This window comes from Sarcophilus harrisii, chromosome 4 (assembly GCF_902635505.1).
Source record: "Sarcophilus harrisii chromosome 4, mSarHar1.11, whole genome shotgun sequence".
NCBI classification, from domain to species: Eukaryota; Metazoa; Chordata; class Mammalia; order Dasyuromorphia; family Dasyuridae; genus Sarcophilus; species Sarcophilus harrisii.
This window is the reverse complement of record NC_045429.1, coordinates 84206109-84229886: the sequence shown is the minus strand read 5'-3', so window position 1 is coordinate 84229886 and position 23778 is coordinate 84206109. Positions and strand designations below refer to the sequence as shown.

At 33.0% G+C, this 23778-nt stretch overlaps 2 protein-coding genes across 2 annotated transcripts in view; one reads left to right on the top strand and one right to left on the bottom strand.

Moving 5' to 3' along the window:
• Positions 1-23778, bottom strand: part of CDC73 (cell division cycle 73) — a 120291-nt gene that overhangs the window by 33047 nt on the left and 63466 nt on the right. The gene's annotated exons all lie outside the window — the stretch shown is intronic.
• Positions 14253-21794, top strand: B3GALT2 (beta-1,3-galactosyltransferase 2). Its single transcript, XM_023501838.2, has 2 exons — positions 14253-14847; positions 19541-21794. The coding sequence occupies exon 2, from the start codon at positions 19675-19677 to the stop codon at positions 20941-20943; it is 1269 nt and encodes a 422-aa protein (XP_023357606.1). The 5' UTR covers positions 14253-14847; positions 19541-19674; the 3' UTR covers positions 20944-21794.

Sequence of the window (23778 nt, the reverse complement as noted above, 5' to 3'; positions counted from 1 at the left end):
TTGACTCTAGAAATACATCTTCCAAGTTGTCCCAATTCTCATCCCCAGATAGTAACGATATTCTCTCTCTTCTAAGTTGTCAAACTACACTACTTAAAACTTCTATATATTTATCATGATGTAATTTATGCAGTCTTATCCCTTTTTCTCTAGACTAGAAACTCGTCGAAGATGGTCTTTTTTTCATCTGAGATGCATTGGATAAAATTATTAAATTATTTATTCAACCAAACAGCAGAACTAAAGTGCTCAAGACAAAATGGTTAATTGACTGAATAAATGCTTTACATCCCAACTTTATCCTTCATGCAATTGTACAAAAGCTTTCTATGTCCAACAATGATTTGACTCACTTAAAAGGAAAAGGGGGAAAAAAAAGATTCTAAACCAAAGAAATTTAAAGAATGAGGAAAGTGATGGAGACAAAACAGAAAAGGAAAGAAATTTTGTTTCTACTGCCTCAGTAAACACGGTAAGAAAATTTTGGCATGCTCACTGAAGCTTTCCCCCTGTGTGTCACTGAATCGTAGGTTATACTCTGAGAACAGCACATTCTCTAAGCTACCAAAGAGCTACTGCTGGGGCAAGTATGCATTAGAGAATTGAAATACTTCATAAAAACATGAAAAAAAAATTGAAACATTACCCTCTCTCCCCAGCCCAAGACCATACTTTACAAAATCTCTGCAATCTATTCATTCTTTTCCTTTCCCACTTCCAATTTTCTATTTCATATATCACAAACTACTGCAATAATCTCTTTTAAGTAGTGACTCTCCCTGACTCTCCTAGCCTCTCCTGCCTCCAATTCATTCTACATACCACTACCAAATCAGTTTTCTCGTCAATCAGTAAAAGTATTTATTAAATATCATCTACATCTTGTATACTAAGTCCTGCTCAAAATTCTCAATGGCTCCCATTACCTATCTTGTAAAATAACATACCATTCAAGATTCTCCCTCACATGCCTTTCTGGAATTATTTCTACTATTCCCTGTCACATACCAGAAGTGCTAGACTTTTCTGTAGCTTTATTAATTCTATTCCTTATGTCTTGAATTATTTCCTTGCCACCTATAGCCCTAAATCTGCCTATGTTGTGTATTGCCATTTTACTCACAAGGCAAGGCCCAGATCAAAGTTCTTCTTCCAATGCCTGGCACTTGGATGAAACTTTTCATTTAACAGACCACTCCTAAGCTCATCATCCAGTGTATAAAGAAGACCAGTTCATTAAATGAGCAGTGTTTAGATTCTATTGTCTGGCATATAATAAATGCTTGCTGACTAATTAGGCCAAGTAAATGAAAAGAATCAACTTTTTCTATACTGAAATTACTTGTTGTCACATTCCCTCTCCTGTTCAGCTGATGATAGTTGTTGTTCAGTCATTAAGTTGTATCTGACTCTTCTTGACCTCATTTTAGGGTTTTTCTTGGCAAAGATACTGAAAAGGTTTGCCATTTCCTTCTCCAGCTCAATTCACAGATGAGGAAACTGAAGCAAACAGAATTAATGATTTCCCCAAGGACACAGAGCTAATAAATATATCAGGCAACATTTGAACTCAGATATTCCTTACTCCAGGCCAGTATTCTATCCACTGTGCCACCTTGCTGCGCGCACTGACAGCAGTAGAGCTAATCAATGGTTAAACTGGAATGTTTTAAATGCATGCAAAAAGACAAAACATACAAAGAAAAATATAAATTATTTTCATTATCTCATTTGTCTCTACTGATAAGAATCATCTAAAATTAAGTTCCATGAATTTTCAGTTAGAGTCACGAAACAGTTCTAAGGAGTTAGTACAAAACAAGCAAAAACACTTTTTTGTATCACTGTCAGGCACTCAAAATTGTTAAAATTTTTTAAAGTTATATTTATATATGGGATGATATGACTGTCTGAATTAATGGGATAACTTTCTTCTCTGAGAAAAATAAGAGATAATAGTACCTAGAGACACAGATTTGACAGATGTAACACAAATAGCAAGGTAGACAAGTCTAGAACAGTAGGAAAATTTCTAGAAATTAACAAGATATTTTAATGATTCTGAATTTTAACTCAAAATTAATTTCAAATACAATGTGCTAAATATAATTCACTAAACATATTTCATTAAGAATAAGCTCAGAAGATAACTTCTTACATCAAATGAAAACTTCCAATATTTAACATTAAATTATTCTCATACTCAAAAATATGACAAAATGAAATGTTGTAGAAATCACATTGATACTAAAGAAATAATAGAGCATTAATACTAAATGTTAAAGAATGAAAATTCATCCTGTATACTTTTTCACAGAAATGGGCTAACATAAGAATCTTTAAAAAGAAACAATATACCACAAATTCAGAATATGTGAAAACAAAAATATTTAACAATATTTAAGCAAAATCAATCTACAAAAGCGTTTATTAAGCTCCCCCTAAATACCAAGTTTTGTTCTAGGCACTAGAAATATAAAGACAAGCAAATGGGAAAACTGTGAGAGAATATGACTTAAATTGAGTCAAGTTGACAGAGACTCAACTTCTTCACTTATTTAAAAAGAGAGGAGGTGACAACCAAACTCCTAGAAAAATCTCTTTATTTCCTTCCCTTCCCCTCCTCCATTCATTTCTAAAACCCTTTCAATCTGGCCTTCAATCTTAAATTCATCAACCCCTTTCTCTATGGTTGCCAATAGTTTTTAAAGATAGCTAAATCGGATTGACTTTTCTCAATACACATTTCTTTACATGTAAAGAGAACATGGAGAACAAAGAAAAGGAGACATATAAGGGAAATTATATAGTGAGAAATAAAAGAAAATGTGATCATAAGAGACGGAAGCAAAATCAATTATATTTCAGCTGAACTCAAAACACAGAGGGAGCATATCAAAATCTCAGACAAGGCAAAAGAAAAGGAAAAAAAGACTCGATTAAAAGGGATGAATGGAGAAATAATATTTTAAATGGAAAGACATAAATATTGAGTCAATTTCAATGAGTCATAAAACATATGAGACAGCACTTAAATATTTGGAAGAATAGCTAAAGAAGTTAATAGAAGAGTTAATAGTTTTACTTTCTATTTTCCCTTAATTCTATCAAATGAGAAATTTCAAGGTACCCTTTTTTAAAAGCTAGAGAAATAAACAAAAACATGAATTAGAAAGCACTTAAGGATCTAGAATATAATTCTAGAACATTTAAGACACATATCTCTGGAAATGAGAATAAAAAGGAATATACTTATTTCTCATTGTGCATTGAACCTTTATCAAAAATGAGTACTGGGTATGAAAACCTCAACAAAAAATTGCAGAAATATTAAACACACCCTTTATTAAGAAAAAATGAAACAGATAACTCATCAGCTAACAACTTTTCAAAAAAGGAAAACCAAATAGCCAATGCAATAATATGAGAAATATGAACAACTTTGATGAAATAACCAACCATAATTTTCAAAGGACTCATGATAAAACATGCTATGCACATCTGATAAAGAGGTGATGGACTTGAAGTACAGACTTGGACATGACATGGCAAATATGAAAGCCCAGCGTGGGCCCAATAAGGGAATTTGTTTTGATTTGCTACAAATGGATTTTGTTCTTTATTTTTGTCAATAAAAGTACTATAAAAAAGATACAGCTAGATGGCATAATGAATCCAGGTCTCAAGACTTATATTCCTGAATTCAAAACTAGGTTCAGACATTTATTATCTAAGTGGCCCTAGCAAAGTCTTTTAATCTTGTTTGCCTCAGTTCTTCATCTGGAAAATGAGCTAAAGAAAGAAGTATCTTTGCCAAGATAACCTCAAATGGGCTCATGGAGTCGGACACAACTGAAAAAACAATAGTATCAAAAAAAGTAAAAGAGAAAAAGCAGATTTTCATTTTTAAAAAAGTGTGTGTGTGTGTGTGTGTGTCTATGTGTCTGTGTGTGTGCGCGCGTGTGTTTTTAAAGAAGCTTACACATTCCAATTGGGAGAAAACTGCACATAAAAGGAAGCATTAAAATAGGGAGATTTGTTAAAAGCAGAGAGAAAGTATCTATGCAGGGATGTGGTGCTCAAGTTCAAAGTGGTAGAACCAGAAGGGAAATAAAAAACTAACTTGGGGCTTTCCTGAAAATAGAGGTTCTAGGGGGAATTCTCTAGTGGAAAGGAAAAGGGATGTCCCAAGGTGTGAAGGCTGTAAGAGATGAAGAAAATTCTGGGATGAGAAGACAACTGAAGTAATATGGGAGCAGACTCCAGAAAGTTAGAAAGGCAGAGGAAAAGTAAAAGGGGCCAGTAAATAAGCTAAGGTTGGGGATACAAAGACAAGTATAATACACACCCCCTTAATGAATTCACTTTCTAATCCTATCTAAGAATAGGAATAATAAGCACTTCTGTGGTACTTTGTCCAGGCACTAAGCGAAGGACTTTTTATAAATATCTCATTTGATCTTCTCAATAGCCCTGTGATATAGGTACTATTAACACTATTTTATAATTGAGGAAGCTAAGGCAAACAGAAGTTAAATGACTTACTGAAAGTTATACAACCAGTAAGCAACTGTGGATGGGTTTTAATTCAGATCTTCTGGTGCTCAAATACTTTCCGGCCTTTTCTGCAAGAGAAGCTCTTCCAGCAACTTCAGGCCTCCACTCTCCTGCCACACTTATTTTTGGGGGACAAAGGAAGGGCATCTTCTACTCAATAATGAGCATCCTTACACTCTGTCACAACTATTACATCCTAATAAATTTTAACTCCTGAAAATCTTAATCCAAACTCCATTCCTCATTACAATCTCTCTCTCAACTACTCATCCCAGGGCACTTCAATCTACCTGTTTATTTTCCTTCAAACACCCCTCATCACTCAGTTCTTCAACCTACTCCCCTCGTATAAACTAATCCCTCACACCAACTTAAGACAACACACAAGGGAGGGGATCTTGATCTTGCCACACATACAAAGGTACCAACTCCACATTCAAGAATTCTGAAATCCTCTCTCTGACCATCATGTTAGATTTTTTTACCTCTTTTTCTGCCTTCCTCCCTTACATAATTCTACTCTCCATCTGCACTGTACTGTGACCTCTTGTCCCTTGACTCAATTCTCTTCAGGGCCATTTCCCCTTAACTAGCCACCCTATTCTTCTCTCAATTCAGTTCTGCTGTGTTCTCTCTTGAATCTCTAGCCCTTTTATATCAATAATAGCCAGTCAAGCGTCAAATTTCGATCACTCTCACGTTCATCACCTTTATGACTGCACATGTGCTGTTGAACAAGAATGGATTGGGGAAAAAAACAAACAAACAAAAAGACCCTGAACAATTCTTCTGACTAGGTCCACTACAAATTTATATTACATAAGCTCAAGTTGGTACTCATTGATGCTAGGAAATCCTAGTATATGACATCTTCATTATCAAATATTCCATTCTCCAGTGGCCCTTCTAATTTTTTCATCACTCTTCAAATGTGCCATGATCACCCCTTCCTTCTTCCGCTTCAGCCAAGAACCTCATCTCAGAAAAACTGAGACCATTTGACAAGAAATCCCTTTACTCATTCTCTCATATCCTATCCCTCAGATACCTTCCACCATGTTCTTCCTTCACCTATGTCTCATATGATGGGGTGGCCTTAGTCCTTACCCAGGCTAATCTTCCCACCAGTCCTGTCAATTCCATTCCATCCCATCCCATCCCATCTCCCTCAACAGATTTCCTCTTCTGTCAACCCCACCCCCAATCTCTCTATCATTTCTTTCTGCCTACAAACACATGCATGTTTCCCCTACCCTTGGATAGGGGGAGGGAGAATTTGATTCCTCTATCCTTGATAACTATAGTTCTTCTCTTCCGCCCTTTGTGGCTAAACTCCATGAAAAAGCCATCTATAATAGCTGTCTCCACTTTCTTTTCTCTCACTCTTTTCTTATACCCCTATAATCTGATTTTCAACTTTATTCCAAAGAAACTGCTCTCTCCAAAGTACTTATGATTTCTTAAGAGCTGCCAAAATCAATGGCCTTTTTCCAATGCACATTCTCCTTGACTTCTCTGTGGCCTTTTACACTTTTGATCACTTGCTCTTCCTTAATACACTCCTTCTTTCTAGGTTTTCAAAACACAAATGTCTACTAGTTTTCCTCCTAACTGTTCCTTTTTTATATAAGCTTTGTTGTATCCTCCTTCAGATTACATTCTCTAACCAGAGATGTCCCTCAGTATTCCATCTGGACACTCTTTTCTTTTCCCTCTATACTATTTCATTTGGTGATCGCTTCATTCCCTTGGATTTAATTATTTATCATGTCTATGCTGATGATTTTCAAATCTACCTTTCCTGTTCCAATCTCTGCTAAATTCTAATCTCACAATTCCAAATTACTTACATACCACCTCAAACAATGCAGTAACCTTCTTAAACTTAATGTCCAAAACAAAACTCATTACCTTTTCCCTTAATCCCTTCCTCAGGGATTACCTATTTTCCCTATTACTGTAGAGGACTACAGCATCTTCCCAGTCCTTCAGGCTTGCCAAGTAGGAGTCATTGTGATCCTCAGCCTACCAAGCTGCTGCCAAGCCATGTCAGTCTCACTTTTAAGACATCTCTCTAATATACCCTTGCCCTCCTCTGAAACTACCACTACTCTAGTACAATCTCTCATCACACCTTGACACATGCAATATCCTGCAGATGAATCTGCTTATTTCAAGTCCCCAATTTATCCACCATTCAGCAACTAAAATGATTTTTCTAAAGCTAAAAAGTGTCCATTCCACCTTCTACTCAATAAACTCCAGTGACTTCCTATTGCCTTCAGATTCAATTGCAGCATCTTCTACCATAACTTAACTCCCTCCTTGATCCCTGATACAATACACTATGATCTATGATCGAGGACACTGGCTTTTTGGCTGTGCACCATACAAGATACTACATTTCCCAGACCTAGGCATTCTTTCTGGCTGTCATTCCCCCAATCTTGGAATGCTCTCCCTTCTCTATTCTAAGACATTCCTGGCTTCCCTGAAGTTACTCCTAATTCTGGTGCTTTCCCTCTATTATTTACTTCCAATTTACCCTGAATAAATTTATATATATATATATATATATATATATGTTAATTTGCATGTTGTCTCTTTCATCTGGAAAAGCAGAAAGAGAACAATGAGAGTATAATATAAAAGTCAAGGAAGGTGAGAATATCAAAGAATCAGGTAGTCAATAAAGTGCAATGTTGGGGGGAGGGGGGAAACGGTTCATGGATGACAAAACGAGCTATGAACTTTGTCAAGCAGGAGGCCATAGTAATCTGTGAAAAAGAAGTTTCAATAGGATTCAAAAAGTAAGAGTTCAAGGAATATCCTTAAAGTGATTGAGAAATAGACTGAAAATTAGAAGCAACACAGAGGCTACTCTTTCTAGGAATTTTATAAGATGAAAACACAGGATCAGTAACTTAAAAGAATAGTAAAATCACAGAAAAGACTTTTTAAAAGTAAACATAGGTAGAAATTGATCATAAAAGGGGGGAAGAACAAGCAGTTGAAGAGGGAGAAGAGGAAGAAAATATACGATTACAAAGACTATAAAAGAAATAAGGGATGAAATAAAAAACTGTCACTGTCAAAAGTGTTACCCATACATCTTTAGTATGTGTCACACACACACCCCAAATGGAAGACACACCCACCATAAAAATACAAGCAATAGACACAGCCTTTTAACATAAAGCCAACTCTGACAGAGGGAAAGGAAGTAGGGCTGCCACAGCCTGTTTTCAATAGCTGACATGACCTAAAGAACCCCATCTAAATGGCAGGTTAATAAACAAACCACACATATTAAAAATATCCCTACTCCTTAGCTAAATAACTAACATAAATTATGGGTTTTCTAAGTGCTTTACATGTAAGAAAGCTCTCTTTCTAACTAACAAAACAAATAAAAATTCTAAGCATAATAAAGCTCAGAAGATCACTGAATCAGGAGTAGTCAAAGGATTAACATTTGAATTTGGTCACTTACTATCTAAATTATCTTATACAAGTCATTTAACTGCTCCAAGTCCTAATTTTATTAGGAGGGCCTTAAGATCACGTTTGAAGACTTTCATATTCTATTCCAGATGACTTCTAAAGTCTTCTTAAATCTAGATCAATGATCTTAATATAGTACAACATACAGTTGGGGATATGTAATCACACATGCAAAACTAACAAATACCCAGTACCTTCACAGTTTTTCATGTTTGGATTTCTACTACTACATATTTTTTTCTCATCTTTTTTTTTTCATTTCTCTTTGTTAGACAGCTAAAAATTTTACCAGAGATGTTTATCCACCTGAAAAATATATTCTTTTTAAATCTTTTAAAAATATATTCTTTTTAAATCTCCTAAAGCTTTTTACTTTTTTTACTTTCAAAACATATGCATAGTTTTCAACACTCACCCTTGCAAAATCTTTTGTTCCAAATTTTTTTCTCTATTCCTTTCCTGCACTCCCTCCCCTAGATGACAAGTAATCCAATATATGTTAAACATGTGCAGTTCATCTATACATATCACCACAAATATGCTTCACAAGAAAAATCAGATCTAAAAAGAAAAAAAATGATAAGAAAACAAAAAGCTAGCAAACAAAAAGAGTGAAAATATTATGTTGTAATTCAGTCAGTTTCCAGTCTCTGGGTGTAGATGGTTCTTCTCTTCATCACAAGACCATTGGAACTGGCCAGAATCATCACATTGGTGAAAAAAAGCCACATCCATCAGAATTGATCATTGAGTAATCTCTGACAAGTATATTTTCTTTTTTTTTTTTTTTTGCTGAGGCAATTGGGGTTAAGTGATTTGCCCAGGGTCACACAGTTAGGCAGTGTTAAGTGTTAAGGAGATCTGAACTCCGGTCCTCCTAACTTCAGGGCTGGTGTTCTAACCATTGCGCTACCTAGCTGCCTAGACAAATATAATCTTAATAATACAAATATTCCAGGGAGAACTGGGTAGCCACCAATCGCACATTGGTATGAATTATTATAAATGTTTTCCTCTTAATATTTAGTAGAAATTTGCTTCATAAAGAGTTTGTAAATTCTCACTGGGGGGAAACGGATATAGGTTACTTTGGTAAAGCTACTAAAGTGAAAGGATTAGGTAGCTTGAAGATTAAAAATATATTGCAAAAGGTTTTTTTCTTTTAAATTTTAAAAATTTTCAGGGGAGGAAGAAGTTAAAAAGGAAGAAAACAAATGCTTGTTAATGGGGAGAAGGGGAATTTAAAAAGAAAAAGAAATGAGGGACAAAACAGAAAAGAATTAACAGAAAAGGGATTAGAAGGATACCAAAGACAAATTGTCTAAAGAAAGGGCATGGTGAATGGAAAAGTGAAAACAAAATAGATCATTGATTAGCATATGACTTGCATATGGATAAAATGGAATATTACTGTGTTATAAGAAATTATAAATGTGATGAATACAAAGAAGTACAGAAAGATTTAAAAGAACTGAGGCAGAGTGAAATAAATAGTGAGGAAAACAACATGTAGAAAGAAAAGTAAATGGGGGGGAGAAATCACAAAACAATCAAATAGTAATGCAAAATCACAAAGGCACAGATCATAAAAAACATAAGAAGATTAGAGTCTAGTTCCAACTTTTTTGCAGAGGGAAATCCAACAAAGGTGGAAGGATATATAGATTTTTTTAATATGTTGTTCAGTTTAGCTGATTGTTGTCTGCTGAGTGGTATGGAGAAATTCAGGTGATATAAAAACAAAAAATGATATTAAACATCTATGCATATATATCTTTATCTCTACCACTCATTAACCTATATGGAAGTGGGAAGATCATTTAATTTCTGAAGTTCAGCTTTCTAATCCATAAAATTCAGGTTATTCTTTTATGGTTTATCTCAAAGCTGGTATGAGGGAAATGCTCTCAAAATGTTAAATGTAGCAATAAGAATAATTCTTTTTTTTGATTATAATCTCTCAATTTTCTCTTCTCCTTTGTTCTACATAAACATATTACATGTATATTTTTTCATGTACTTACATACACTCACTTTATCTTTACATCTTCTTTTCCTCCAAGGACCCCCAAACTTAGGCTAGATTATTAACACTTATAGCTTAACTACAGTTATCTATTAAAGAGGATTTAGTGAATTACTCTAAGAAATCAACTACACACTATAACATCAATTCTATGGGAAAATACCTTTTCAATTTCCAAATTATCATTTTCCAAACATAGTATTAGAATACAATACATCTAGTAAATTATCAACCATGTAAGCTATTCTTAGTAGATAGAACAGAATGAGATTATTCCTCATATAGCTGTATCTTGTCCCTTAGATACATATTAGGTGAAAATATACATGAAAATATTCAAAGCTCACATGTACTTTTAAACAATTTTTATTTGAGTACTTTACATCAGGATAAATCACACTAAGTTAAAATGATTAGCTTTGAAAGTAATATTTTAAAATATTGCTTCTTTTAAAGTCAAGATTAATCTTAATCAAAACACCTCATCAGAGTACACCATAACATCACAGGTATTTATTATTGGAAGAATGAAGCAATAGTTTTTGTTTTTTTTTTTTTTTTAACTACATATTAGTTTCTGAGCAACTGGGAAAATCTCAGCAAGAAAATAAGGCAGGCAACACTGACACATGTGGTCGTTTGGAGATTGCCAATTTGCAAAGAGTTAAGCTAATCCTTAAATTATCTAAGTTAATGCAAAGGCAAAACAACCACAAAACATTAATCCCTTTTCAAACAAAAATGCTAAAAAGTACATGTATATGTATGTATGTATATGTGCATTTGTACACAAAAGTATAATTTCCTGATAAAATGTAAAAATATTACCATTTACCCAGAAAATAAATTTAAAAATTAAATCTCAAATGAAAAAACTTATACAAAAAGAAATTTGCTGTATTGCTTACTTTAGCTATATAGAATAAACTGATGAAAACAATGACTGCAAATCTTCATTTGTCAGCAATAAAGCATTTAAAATGGTCATTAAAACAAATTATGAATTATTAAATACATCACAATTTATAGGCTTAACCTTTAAAACAACAACTCCTCTACAATTGAGGAGTCACATTTCCAAAACAGCACCATAAGAAACACACCAGAAGCACTACAGATTAGTAACACCTTACTTTCAGAAATTCTTATCTTTATAAGAACTTTACAAAATAACAATTTAAATATTTAATGCCAAATAAACTTTGTTTTTATATGTCAAAATCTAGAATAGTTATATGCCACATAACATTACTCTGCCTAACATCATTTTCCAATGACATTATATATTATAAATAAGTCCACTTAATCAGCCCTGTGATGAATATAGGAGAAATAAAAAGATAAAAATAAAAGTGTTTGCTCTCAAGAAGCTTATATTCAACAAGAGTAAAACAAAAGCACAAAATATACACAAAGTACTTACACATACTCACATTATGCAAAATAATTGGAAAAGAATGTGGGTGTCCAAGTGACAACTCATCTGAGTCTTGAAAGAAGCTAGGAATTCCAAAAGACAGAGGGAAGAAAACACCCCAGTCATGAGGCACACAATATCATGTATAGGAAGCTACAACTTATACCCGTGTAAGTAAATAGTAGCCATTAATACTTGGCATAAAACTATTCATACATGAAATACTTAATAAAACATTAAGACACATTAATCATTTTGCAGGGAGGGACAGAGTGCAGGGAGTACAATTTATCTACCACCCGAGTTCAAATCCTTAGTGGCTGTGTGACGCTGAGCAAATCATTTAACTTATTTGACTCAGATTCTTCTTTGTAAAATGGGGATAGTAATAATGCCGATTTTCCTGGGGTGGTTGTGAGGCTCAAATAAGATGATAATTGTAAAATCATAACACAACATCTGATACATGGTAAGTACTATATAAATGTTAACTATTATTAGTATTCTTATTAATACCTTGGGGAAAGGGTATAGAAGAATTTGTTGTTCTTGAAAGTTTTTAAAAGATTTTTATAAGGAGTACAATTAAAATAAATAGTTACAATAAATGTCGGCTAGGAAGCGCAGTAGATAAAGTAGATAAAGATACAAAGTCTTGTAGTTAAGATACTTTAATTCTAATCACTTCAAATTAATAAATTTGTATTACTTATCTCTCTCAGCCTCAGTTTCTTAATCTGTAAAAATGAGGCTAACAGCTGCCTCCTAAGGCTATTGTGGGGATCAAATGAGATAATATATGTAATATTTTTGCAAACATTTTGCAAAATGTCTTTATAGTGATGACAGTTATTATTTTTAAAATTATTAACAAAATGATTTGGAGACTTCAGTCCTTCAACTGCTGCTCCCCAAAGTTATTTTTTAAATTCCCACCAAAGACATAAAAAACCATCATTTACATATGACATTCTTGCTTTTTTTTGAAATTATCCTGTACCTATACTCTACATTAAATGTCACACTGTCTCTTGAAACAGTTATAACCAGATTAGCTTCAAGTGTGTATACATTAATAATGTTTAGGTGTACACCTACATTTTGTCATGTACTTGTACTTGCATGACAGAATCTAAGACTATCAATAATGTCTGGGGAACAGAAATTCACTTTCTGGACCCAAATGGATTTATTTCAAGTGTCTATATGACAGAGGTGAATATTATAATTAATGTTTTCTTCATAATCATTATCACTTTTGGAGAACCAGTTATTTTAAGGAAGTACTCTAGAGTTATTACTAAACTTCTCAATTTTATCTTATAGATAGAATAAAGTACTGCTTGAATTAGAAGACCTGGTTCTACTGGTCACTGTGACTTTGGGTAAATCATTTAATATCTCTGGAACTCAGTTTCCTTCTCACTTATTATCTTAAGTTTTCTTTCTGCTCTAAATCCTATAATACTGATATAAACATATATATGTGCATGCATATATGTATATATTTAAAAAATTTAATGGGACTATATATAGGACATCAAGTGGAGGATATGCATATCTTAATACAATTGAGGAGATAACTTGAGGAGATAATTGATAATTGAGGAGATTACTTCCACAGCAATTTAAGGGAGGGGTTGTGCTCAGTGCTCCGCACATTTTCTGGGACCTGTAGGAACTAGTTGTTGTTCCAGACTCTTAGCACTAAAACTTAAAATGAAAGCTATTACAAAGACAATTTTCCTTAAAGCTCTTTAAGAGAGAGAGAGAGAGAGAGAGAGAGAGAGAGAGAGAGAGAGAGAGAGAGAGAGAGATCCAGAAAGAAGGAGGACCAAAGAAAATGTTTTATATCTAATCAAAACTTTAATATCTAAAGTTGTCACACACTGGCAAGAAAATAACACACAGCCATTTTGAAGTTTTAAGATATGTAAATATAATAAAACCCATTATCATTCAGAAAGCATCTTTTCCCAATAAGCCCCACCTGATCTAGTAAAATGATAGAGAATAAATTCTAACATGTTTTTAAGAAAAATATAAAAAGTTTTAAAAATTCAACATTAAAAACTATCAATTACCCTCACACATACCAGAAAAACATGAGGTAAACCACTGAAAATAATAACAAAAAAAAAAAAAAAAAAAAAAAAAAAAAAAAAAAAAAAAAAAAAAAAAAAAAAAAGACTATCTTATATCCTGATATCAGAAAGAAATTAAAATCAACTGATTTAGATCAAGTTCAGAAATGAGGAAAAACTTCTAAAGCTTTGGCAGGGGAGAATGTGAATAGTAGTATTTGGGTCTCAGACAGGAAACAGTAAATGAAAAAATTCTGGGGATGAAGATTGAAGGAAGAAACTGGTGCTATAAGGGTTTAATCAAACTAAGTTACATAAAAAAGATTTTATTTCTTATGCACTGCAGAAGTGTGTTATGAATATGAAAACTAATATCTAACATTAAAAGCATTTACGAGTCCACAGTTTAGGAACAAAGGAAAATAAGGATAATATAAAAAATATGCTCATAAACCATGTATTTCATAATCTTCCCACTTTTATATTATTCACTCATCACTACACTTGTACTGAATATGGATCATTTATCAAATAGAAGTAAAACCTCCAAGCCCCCTCCCTGCCTTGGGATTTTAGTCAAAATGAATGCAAACAATCACGTGGGATTCAGCCAAGCAGTGACGTTAAATTCTGCTCTGTCAGAAGACAGCATCTGTCAAAGCCCACATTTAAACTGCTGCCTGCCCGTGCAGCAGCTGAGGAACCATGGATTTCATTTTATAGAGCAAAACCACAGTAAAATTGCTCAAAATCCTTCCTGCAGCTGTTTGGCAACAATGAAAGAAGAGAGGTAAATCCTATTTTTTAAAAAATATAATCAGACCAGTACATTCTAGCTCTAGCTGCTTCACATTGCAGCTCACCACTAAAAAATATGGATACTGAGAAGAGAATACAGCACTGCATTGTCCGACAAGGAAAATACGAGATGTAAAAAGCTTCAATGCATCAATTGTGGGGGGTAGACAGAAGTGCTCCAAGGAGAATGGACAACTAAAGCTCTTTTGTTTAAAATTTAAAAGGAAAAGGAAAAAAAACCAAAAATATCTCAGAAGACCACCACACATATGAACAAGGAATATAACTTGGAGACAAGCAGACAGATGGACAAATTGGATCCTGTGAAAAGCAATCGCAGGAAGCAGACTGTTGGGGGATGTGCGCATGTTCGATAGCATCTTTTTTGCTGAAGTGATGGCGTGCCAAAAGTATTTTCAGTGAGCATAATCCTCTCACCATAAATGGCTTGACCAAGGAAGGTATGTCAAAACCGTGTGTGTGATATTCTTTTGATTTTGTTACCTAGAGGTACAGAGCACTGAGCATGCTTAACACTGAGTTCTATAAATTACTGTGTTAAAACAGATAATGGATTTCTAATGTGTGCCTTTTTAGTTTTGTATTGCTTTGAAGAAGAAAATATAACACTATTTTATTCAGATAAGTTTGCAGTGTATAATCATTTTGTAGTACATAAGTACAAAGGGAAAGAAATTGACAGTACTAACACAGATATACTTGCAGAATTCATCGGGAAATTCAACTTTCAAAAAATCTCCAAGAGGGAGGTGGGGCGGGGGAGAGAAGAGAATGGAATACTAAGACAATTCTTTATTAACTCAATTTACCCTGAATCATTATCTCAAGAAAATTAAAGTAGTAATTTAAAAAAAAAAAAAAAAAAAAAAAAAAGGGAGGGGGGAACAACTATATAATCCTATCATTAATCCATCAATCTAAAGCACTTAAGTGGCTTCAAATTGTAGTACTATGAAATGTTTTTCCTTATACTTTTAAAATATACAAATGTCATATACAAAATTAGGCTTAGCTACTATTTAATGTTTTCTCTAACATAATTACCTCTACTGTAAATATAAAAAATAATAGTCTCATACACTAGCTCTATTAGTTACCTGACACAGTTTATCAGTACTACTGAGCTGAAGATACCAAAGAAGAATCTTCACTATAAGATAGAAATAACCTACAACATGGCATCACAATAAATTGCCCATTTTCCAACTAATGGCTAAAATGCAACTCTGTATAGACACTAATATTATGTAATTAAAGTAATTTGACTTGACATAATTATCTTTTCTCTCTTAAATATACTTGACTGATAAAAATACATACATACACATACATGATATTAAGGTTACTAGGGAAAAAACCCATCAATATCAAAATTCAAAGAAATATGCAGAATCCAAGTGATTTCCTACAAAATTTACCAATAAACCAAAATAAGAAATTAGAAAGTTAAAATGTTACTCTGCTTACAGGCTATGCTAAAAATATAATAAAATTGATGTAACTCTGTGTGCTGAGTCAAATACGTTGAAATCCAATTAAGTATTTTAGCAAATTACTATTAAGAATAAGAATGACAATTTATTGTTAAAGATTCCAAGTATATTTTTCAAACCTGCCAAGGAAATTGGCAATATCCAACATGGTAAACTTTTCTTACGTTCACTAAAATTGCTAAATAAGGTGTCCATGTTACCTAATAATAAAAGGTGAACAACATGTGCAAGAATTAAGTAGATTACTAAACTCCAAGGTCTATATTTGATTGATTTTTGGCTTGATGCAATAACAATTATAAGTAGTTATTTAATAATTCCCAATCATTCCATCAATTTTCTTTCTAATAAAGAGCTTAGAAGGTAAATATAAAAATAAACTTATTCCTTTATTCTAATAGTTAAAAGAACAATATCAATATGATTCCATTAGCAAACTACAAACTAAATATTTGAAAATAAAAATAATGCTTTTAAAAGCTGGGGCAATTAAATTTAGCATTGCTTTAGTATGGTAAAGAAATAACAAGAAGAGTTTTCAAAGGACAAGTGAAAATACTTTGAAATGATATTTACTACTAAACAGAATTTTAAAAAACCAAAATGCAAACAAAAACTTTAAAAATTTCACATAGTGAAATGAATAATTTTCCAAAGCACCATATACTTTTAAAAACAAACACCACTGCCTTATACAAAAGCTAGATTTCCTTTGACAGCTGGATAATATCTAGCCTAACCCAATATTTCAAACATGTAAAATGAGAAAATTTTAAGAGAAATAGAATGACTTATTATAAATTGCCCTCACAATAACAAATATCTTTCAAAAATTTATTTTTCACAAGCATGAAACACCTCAAAACCTTCTGATAAGGCATCTTAAAGAGCTACACACATTTTTAAAAACTGTTTCATTTTTAGAGAGAAGTAAATTCCACTATCTAACTATAGCATTAGGATGTATAAGTAAAGATAAAGACTAATATTTAACATGTATAAAATGTGAATGCAATAAGATTTTACAAATGTAAAAGTTATTATTAGATTCTGACCATGAAGTTGCATGGGATGCTTTTCCATAAAGGGTTTATTTTTAAAGATCTAAAAATTCTTAAAAGATTTGAAAGATTAAAGAGCTATAGTTTTTGACTTATCTAGTTTTTAAGAATAAGAATAACAAAAGAGATGTAATAAACTGTCACTTAGGCTGATAAGTAATAATTTATTCTGGGCTCTGAGAAGCACTAATTAAAGTTCATTTCCTCAAAATAAAAAAGAACTCATGAAATTTAAGGAATCATTCCTTTGAAATAAAATGGTTGGATATAGTTTCCCAGTACAGAAATAAATATTGACCAAGTATTTATAAGTTAAGTGGGGACATGTTAAATGAGAACATTCAGCACTAACTTAAATAGGGCATAGTTGTAAGAAAATGTTTTTCTGATAAAATAAAATAGCTTTGCATTTTCTTTATAGTGTAATGAAATCATGTAATTAAATTCCAATTAAAAAAATAATTCTACACAATCTAGTCTTAAAGTTTTTAAAGAAGTCCAATTCATTTGTTTATATTACTTATATTGAAAATGTAAAAATAAAATTCTCACCATGAAAACAGCTGTAAAAACTCAAAATACTTGCTAAACTCAGAAACTTGAAAAGATCACAAACTATGGCCTGTATAGTAGCATAGAATAACTAAGAAATCAGTTAAAATTTCCTATTTTCTTGCGCCCCCTAGTGGCTGTTAATAAGATAGTCACAAATCACTTTCATTCATATACTCCAACCATTTCATGCAAGTATCAAGTTTACACATGAATGACAAGTAGATTAAGTAAAAATCTCATTAGCAAATTAAATAAAAATGTCTACTTTGTATCTAAGTTTCTATTTCTAGGTATGTCCATTTTCTTCTCTTTGTCAAGGTCAAAAAAAATTAGTCATGAATTTAATATAATCAAAGTCTCTAACAATTCCCAAACATATTATCAAATTTATCTACATTAAAATTATCCATAATTAACTAAGAATAATTAGATATTTCAGACTGCTCAGAAAGATCTTTGGAAGATAAGTAAACCCCAAATTTAACAAAAATATTTTCTAACTTTTAGTGAAATTCATGCTATGATTACTTGATTTTTTTCTACCCTGCTCAGAACTACTGAGTTCAACGTAAACAGGAATTTTAAAAAGTATAAATAAATCTGTACACACTGTGCAATAAATGGGTTGATTTTGTTAAGTGATCACTTCTTAATATTCAGCATCATAAATTTACCCCAATGATTCCCTTTAAGTTAAAAAAAACCAGCATATAATACAACTGAAAAGTGTAATTATATAACTTTCTATGTGCAAATAAGATGCAATTTCTGTTTTTTAAGTTTCTCGAGTGAATTGTATATGAAACTATGACACATAAAACTATATGGCTCCTCCTACAGTAAGAGCCATATCCTAGGCTTTATATTTTAAGCAACAAATCACTAATAGTAGTTTTTTATTCAATTCTATTTAGATTATAACTATAAAATCATCTGTTTTGCCAAAACCAGACAACATAAGATAATTAAATGTTGGATTTCAAAATTAATACAAAGACCCAGGCAACAAAATGTTGTTAAAGAGACACGTCATGGTAGAAAGGATGACGGATTGGGAGAGGGAATGTGAGAAGACAGGAATGATTTCTAGTGTGAGCCCTGCTACTAACTAGCTGTTTAATTGTGAATAAGCCATATTACAACTCTGGGTCTCAATTTCCTCAAGAAAATGAAGGACTTTGGTTAGATGATCAATCAATAAATAACATAGTGTTTACTACATAAATACTAAAAGAACTTTCTGAATTCGAAAGTTGATGAGTATGTTTTTTTAAGTACTTAAAATTATTCATCATTTATTGCTGTATAAAAAGCTCAGTACAGAGGTTACCAGACCCTGAAAATTAATTTTGACAGGTGCATCTTCTCATTGACTTTCTGAACACAGTAGGGGCCAATGGAAACATGCCAAGCAGTGTACTGTGACTAAGTGAACTCTGTTATAATCAACCTTGTACCGTCTGTCCCACTACTAATACATGACCATTTTACCAAAAAAAAAAAAAAAAAAAAAAAAAGACAGAAAGAAAGGCAGCTGACTGTGCACCATACCACCCAGCTATATGTCAAATCAATTTTAATTAATACCAATAAACCTTCCATATGCTATCAAGGCACTTTTCAAATGGACTGTCACAGGACATGGAGAATAATTCTCTCTTCAAAATGGATACAGCTACTTTAAGTCATTAATTTGGGTCAAATGTACAACTATGTCAGAGCTTCTGTGAGCAACAGAAAATGGATGAAAAGGAAATCCTTTTTAATAAGAAGTTTACTCAAGACTAGTAGTTTTGGCTCATTTTAATTTGGTTCAATTGGATGAAAAGTTATATTTCATTCCAGTCATTTACTGTATAATCTATTTTAATATAATACATTAACAATCTTTCAGTATGTTTTTGTAATTCTCTTTTCAAAATTAAAAAACTTAGCTGAGTTTACTAACATAATTCTGAATCAACCTAACAAAACAATTAAAAACCATGAATATTTTGAAATATTTTATTTTTTCACTTTTACAGAGTGATTTAAGAGGAAAGCCCTTAAGATCGGACACAATTTAAAAATGATTACCAAAGAATAGCACTGGTTCAGAAGAGAGAACCATCATTTTGTTCTGCCATTATCCCATCCCCCATCATTGGATATTTACAACATGCTTCAGTGGAGGAGGCGACATTGCTGCTTTGCTAAGATGACCTGGAACGCCAAGAGGTCTCTGTTCCGCACCCACCTCGTTGGTCTGCTCTCTCTTGTCTGTCTTTTTGCTGTATTTCTTTTCTTTAATCATCATGACTGGCTCCCGGGCAGAGCCAGCTTCAAAGAAAACCCCGTAACCTATACCATCCGAGGGTTCCGATTCACAAAGGGCGAGACAAACCACAGCTCCCTGAGGAACATCTGGAAAGATGTAGTCCCTCAGACTCTACGGCCTCAAACCGCCACCAACGCCAATCACACAGACTTATCCCCGCAAGGAGTCACTGGCCTAGAGAACACACTCAGTGCCAATGGAAGCATTTACAATGAAAAGGGCACTGGACATCCACATCTGTATCATTTCAAGTACATCATAAATGAACCTGAAAAGTGCCAAGAGAAAAGCCCTTTCCTAATTCTGCTTATAGCTGCAGAACCTGGACAAGCAGAAGCAAGACGGGCCATTCGACAAACTTGGGGAAATGAAAGCCTGGCACCTGGAATTCAAATTGCTCGCATTTTTTTATTGGGCTTGAATGTTAAGTTGAATGGCCACCTTCAGCGCTCCATACTGGAAGAAAGTAGGCAATACCATGACATTATTCAACAGGAATATTTAGATACTTATTACAATTTGACCATTAAGACCCTAATGGGCATGAACTGGGTTGCAACCTACTGCCCACACATTCCTTATGTTATGAAAACTGATAGTGATATGTTTGTCAACACTGAGTACTTAATACATAAGCTATTAAAGCCAGATCTGCCTCCCAGACATAACTACTTCACAGGGTACCTGATGAGGGGGTATGCGCCCAATCGCAACAAAGATAGCAAATGGTATATGCCACCAGACCTCTACCCCAGTGAGCGTTACCCTGTGTTCTGCTCTGGGACTGGGTACGTTTTTTCTGGAGATTTAGCAGAAAAGATCTTCAAAGTCTCTTTAAGCATCAGACGTTTGCATTTAGAAGATGTCTACGTGGGGATCTGTCTCGCCAAGCTGAGAATTGACCCTGTGCCCCCTCCCAATGAATTTGTCTTCAATCACTGGCGAGTTTCTTACTCAAGCTGTAAATACAGTCACCTAATTACCTCTCATCAGTTCCAGCCTAGTGAACTGATCAAATACTGGAACCACTTACAACAGAATAAGCACAATGCCTGTGCCAATGCAGCAAAAGAAAAGGCAGGCAGGTATCGTCACCGCAAACTGCACTGACAAGTTGTATCCCATGTGCAATCTGTAAATACTGCGGAAAGCATGTAGAGTAAAAACTGATGAGTTTCATGGGGCAGTTTTTAGTTAATTCCCCTCAAAGGATGGAATTAAAAATATATTTTTTAATTTCTGAAGAGTTTAATTATTAAGACAAAAAACAAACAACAAAAACAAACCAAAAGGCATCCTCAGAGAAATCTGTGAAACAATCTGAATAAAATCCTACTGTGTGCAAACATGCAGTAATAAGCAGGCACACTTCAGTGGTACAATTTCTAGTTTATGTGCCAATAAAATATAATCCACTCTATTTTCCATACACAGTTTAGAGAGATGGAGATTGAGTCACAAAACCCACTTCATATCTCAATCAATTTTCTGTTATAGAGGATTACTGTAAATACAAACATATACAATCTGTTTTAAGAAAACTTAAAACTGTACAAAGAAAAATCTTTCTTTGGCCTACTACTCTAAAGTATTTTCATAGCTATACTCCATGAATTAAAACTTAGTTAAATTATCCCATAAAACATTTACAAAGATCAAAAGTTTCACAATATAAATCTCATCAAGTTACTATTTTTAACTACTGAAATAATCATTTTAATTTAACACTGCTCACAAAAACCAGAGAAGTATTATACTGATATGACATGTGAAAAAATGTGAACATCAGTGTCTCAGGCTATAGTTTAAAAACAAAGTCACTAAACAGCATCATGTTCACAAAGTCTATTTCCTTCTAACAACATTCATTTCTTAACTCATTCTGACTAGATCTGCTTGGTGCATCCTTCTAAAGTTTTAGTTGCAAACATATTTGATTCTAAAAGATTGATCATGTTCCTTTAAATGAAGGAAAAATGAACGAAGAACAATGGGGATATATTATTGAAAAGGATGAAGAGTGCAGAAGCAGTTTCATTCAATACATTTTAAAGATGCATGTCTGCCAAAGTGCAGCATATGGGAAGCTCATTTCCTGACAGCAGGTGTGCACATGCTGATACTTAATCATTTTATGGCACTATTTCTGTTGTCAGAGTGCCAAGTTTACAATTCTACAATTTTGTTTTTATGGATGACATTCTGCCATCCTCAAATAGGACCTTTTTGGGGGTGGGTAAGGCTGGACAAATGTTTGATGAACATTTGATTCTAGTACTAAAAAAATGTGTATGATGCACTTTTATTAAAATTTTTAATAAAAAAGAGTAAATAAGAAACCCCAAAAAGTTTTGTTGAGTTTCATGAATACAATGAATTCATAGCAATTTTATATCCTTTGGTCATTAATTTGAAAATGTAAAGAAACTAAATTATCATGACAATATCTGTTGCTTCCAAATCACTTCTGGTATGTAAATATATCAATCAATCTTCATTTAAAATTGATGCCATTTTCCTGGTACTTTCATTTTAACTATTTCTTAGAAAAATTTTGAAAAAAATTTTGATAATTACATTTAAAAGTTTCCATTAGGTATTTTTTTTTAACATTTCCTATTTGTTTTTGCTCAAAATCCATGCATCATGTTTTTCAGATTAGTCTATTAAATGTTCAGGATACTCTACAAATGATCAATATCCATTTACTCCTAATTCAGACTTGCTGCTTCTTTTATTTGGAAGACCAAAATGACTAATATGTTAAAACTTAAAGAGCGTCACTGAAATGACAAATACTTGTAAGATAATCAATGCTAAATTTAGATTAAAAAATAAAACTTGATGGTCAAAGGCAAATTCAAGACTTTTCTCAGCACATCATAAATCCACACACCTTCAATGAATACCATTTTCTGTTTGTTCATATTGTTATTACAAGCAGAAACCTTGGATCTATCTTGATGCCTGGAAAACTGATTTTTAAAAATTATATAAAAGACCTGTATGTTTAATTCTTGGGGGGGGGGGGGGCACACGCACTTAGCTCCTGTTCTTTCAGGTAAAAATTTCAAATCATTCCAATGTCAATTATGATCTTAGGTCTTTGAAGAGTCAGAATTTTTGAATGAGAAAGTTGTAAAGATACTAAGTTTCTAGGAAGTCACCTAAAGGTATTAATTTTTTTTTAAACTGACTTTTTCTTCTTACTCTACATTAAGTATTTTATTAGATGAAAATAATGAACTTTCCCCATCAAAACTAGTTTTTTAAAAAATAAACTAATTTCCATTTAAATCCATAAACCAGTATAATAATGTTATATGTATTTTAATACTGCAAAGATCCATGATTTCCTTGGTTTCAATTCCCTCCTCTGATGGAGATCAAACATGCCTTAAAATAAAATATATCTGTGAGTTCCAGGGGTTAAAAAAAAAAAATCCATCACATGACGATCAACTTTTAGACACTTTAGTGAAAGATGGGATGGATGGTGAGTAACCAATAAATATAAACTAAAAAAGACAAGCTACAATTGATACTTTATTGGAGGGGCAATGTGCACTAGGTGATGTCTACTGAATTCAATAAAACAATTTCTCATTATGGAAAAGTATGCTTTAAACCAAGATTTTCTTAATCAAAGGAGTAAAATGAAGTATCTGGCCTAAAACGGTCTTCAAAATCACTTCCAGTGTTGTGAATCTAGCCAGGATTTAAACTTGAGTTTGCCTACAAATCTGCCAACCAAATCTCTTGTTCTTTCATATGGAAGGAAGTAGGAAACAAAAGATGTAAGAATGAATTATACTAAGACAGTACATCAATTGCCCTAGTTGTGTATCACTGTGAAACTGGTAACGGGATCCATGTAGTAGCAAAAAGATCTTCTAACTCTAGGAATAAACTCTGCATGTGAAACAGAGATTAGGTTTGGGAAAG

What these genes read in the sequence shown, in the direction of transcription:
- B3GALT2 (XM_023501838.2), top strand. Translation starts at nt 19,675, where the DNA reads ATGCTTCAGTGGAGGAGGCGACATTGCTGCTTTGCTAAGATGACCTGG.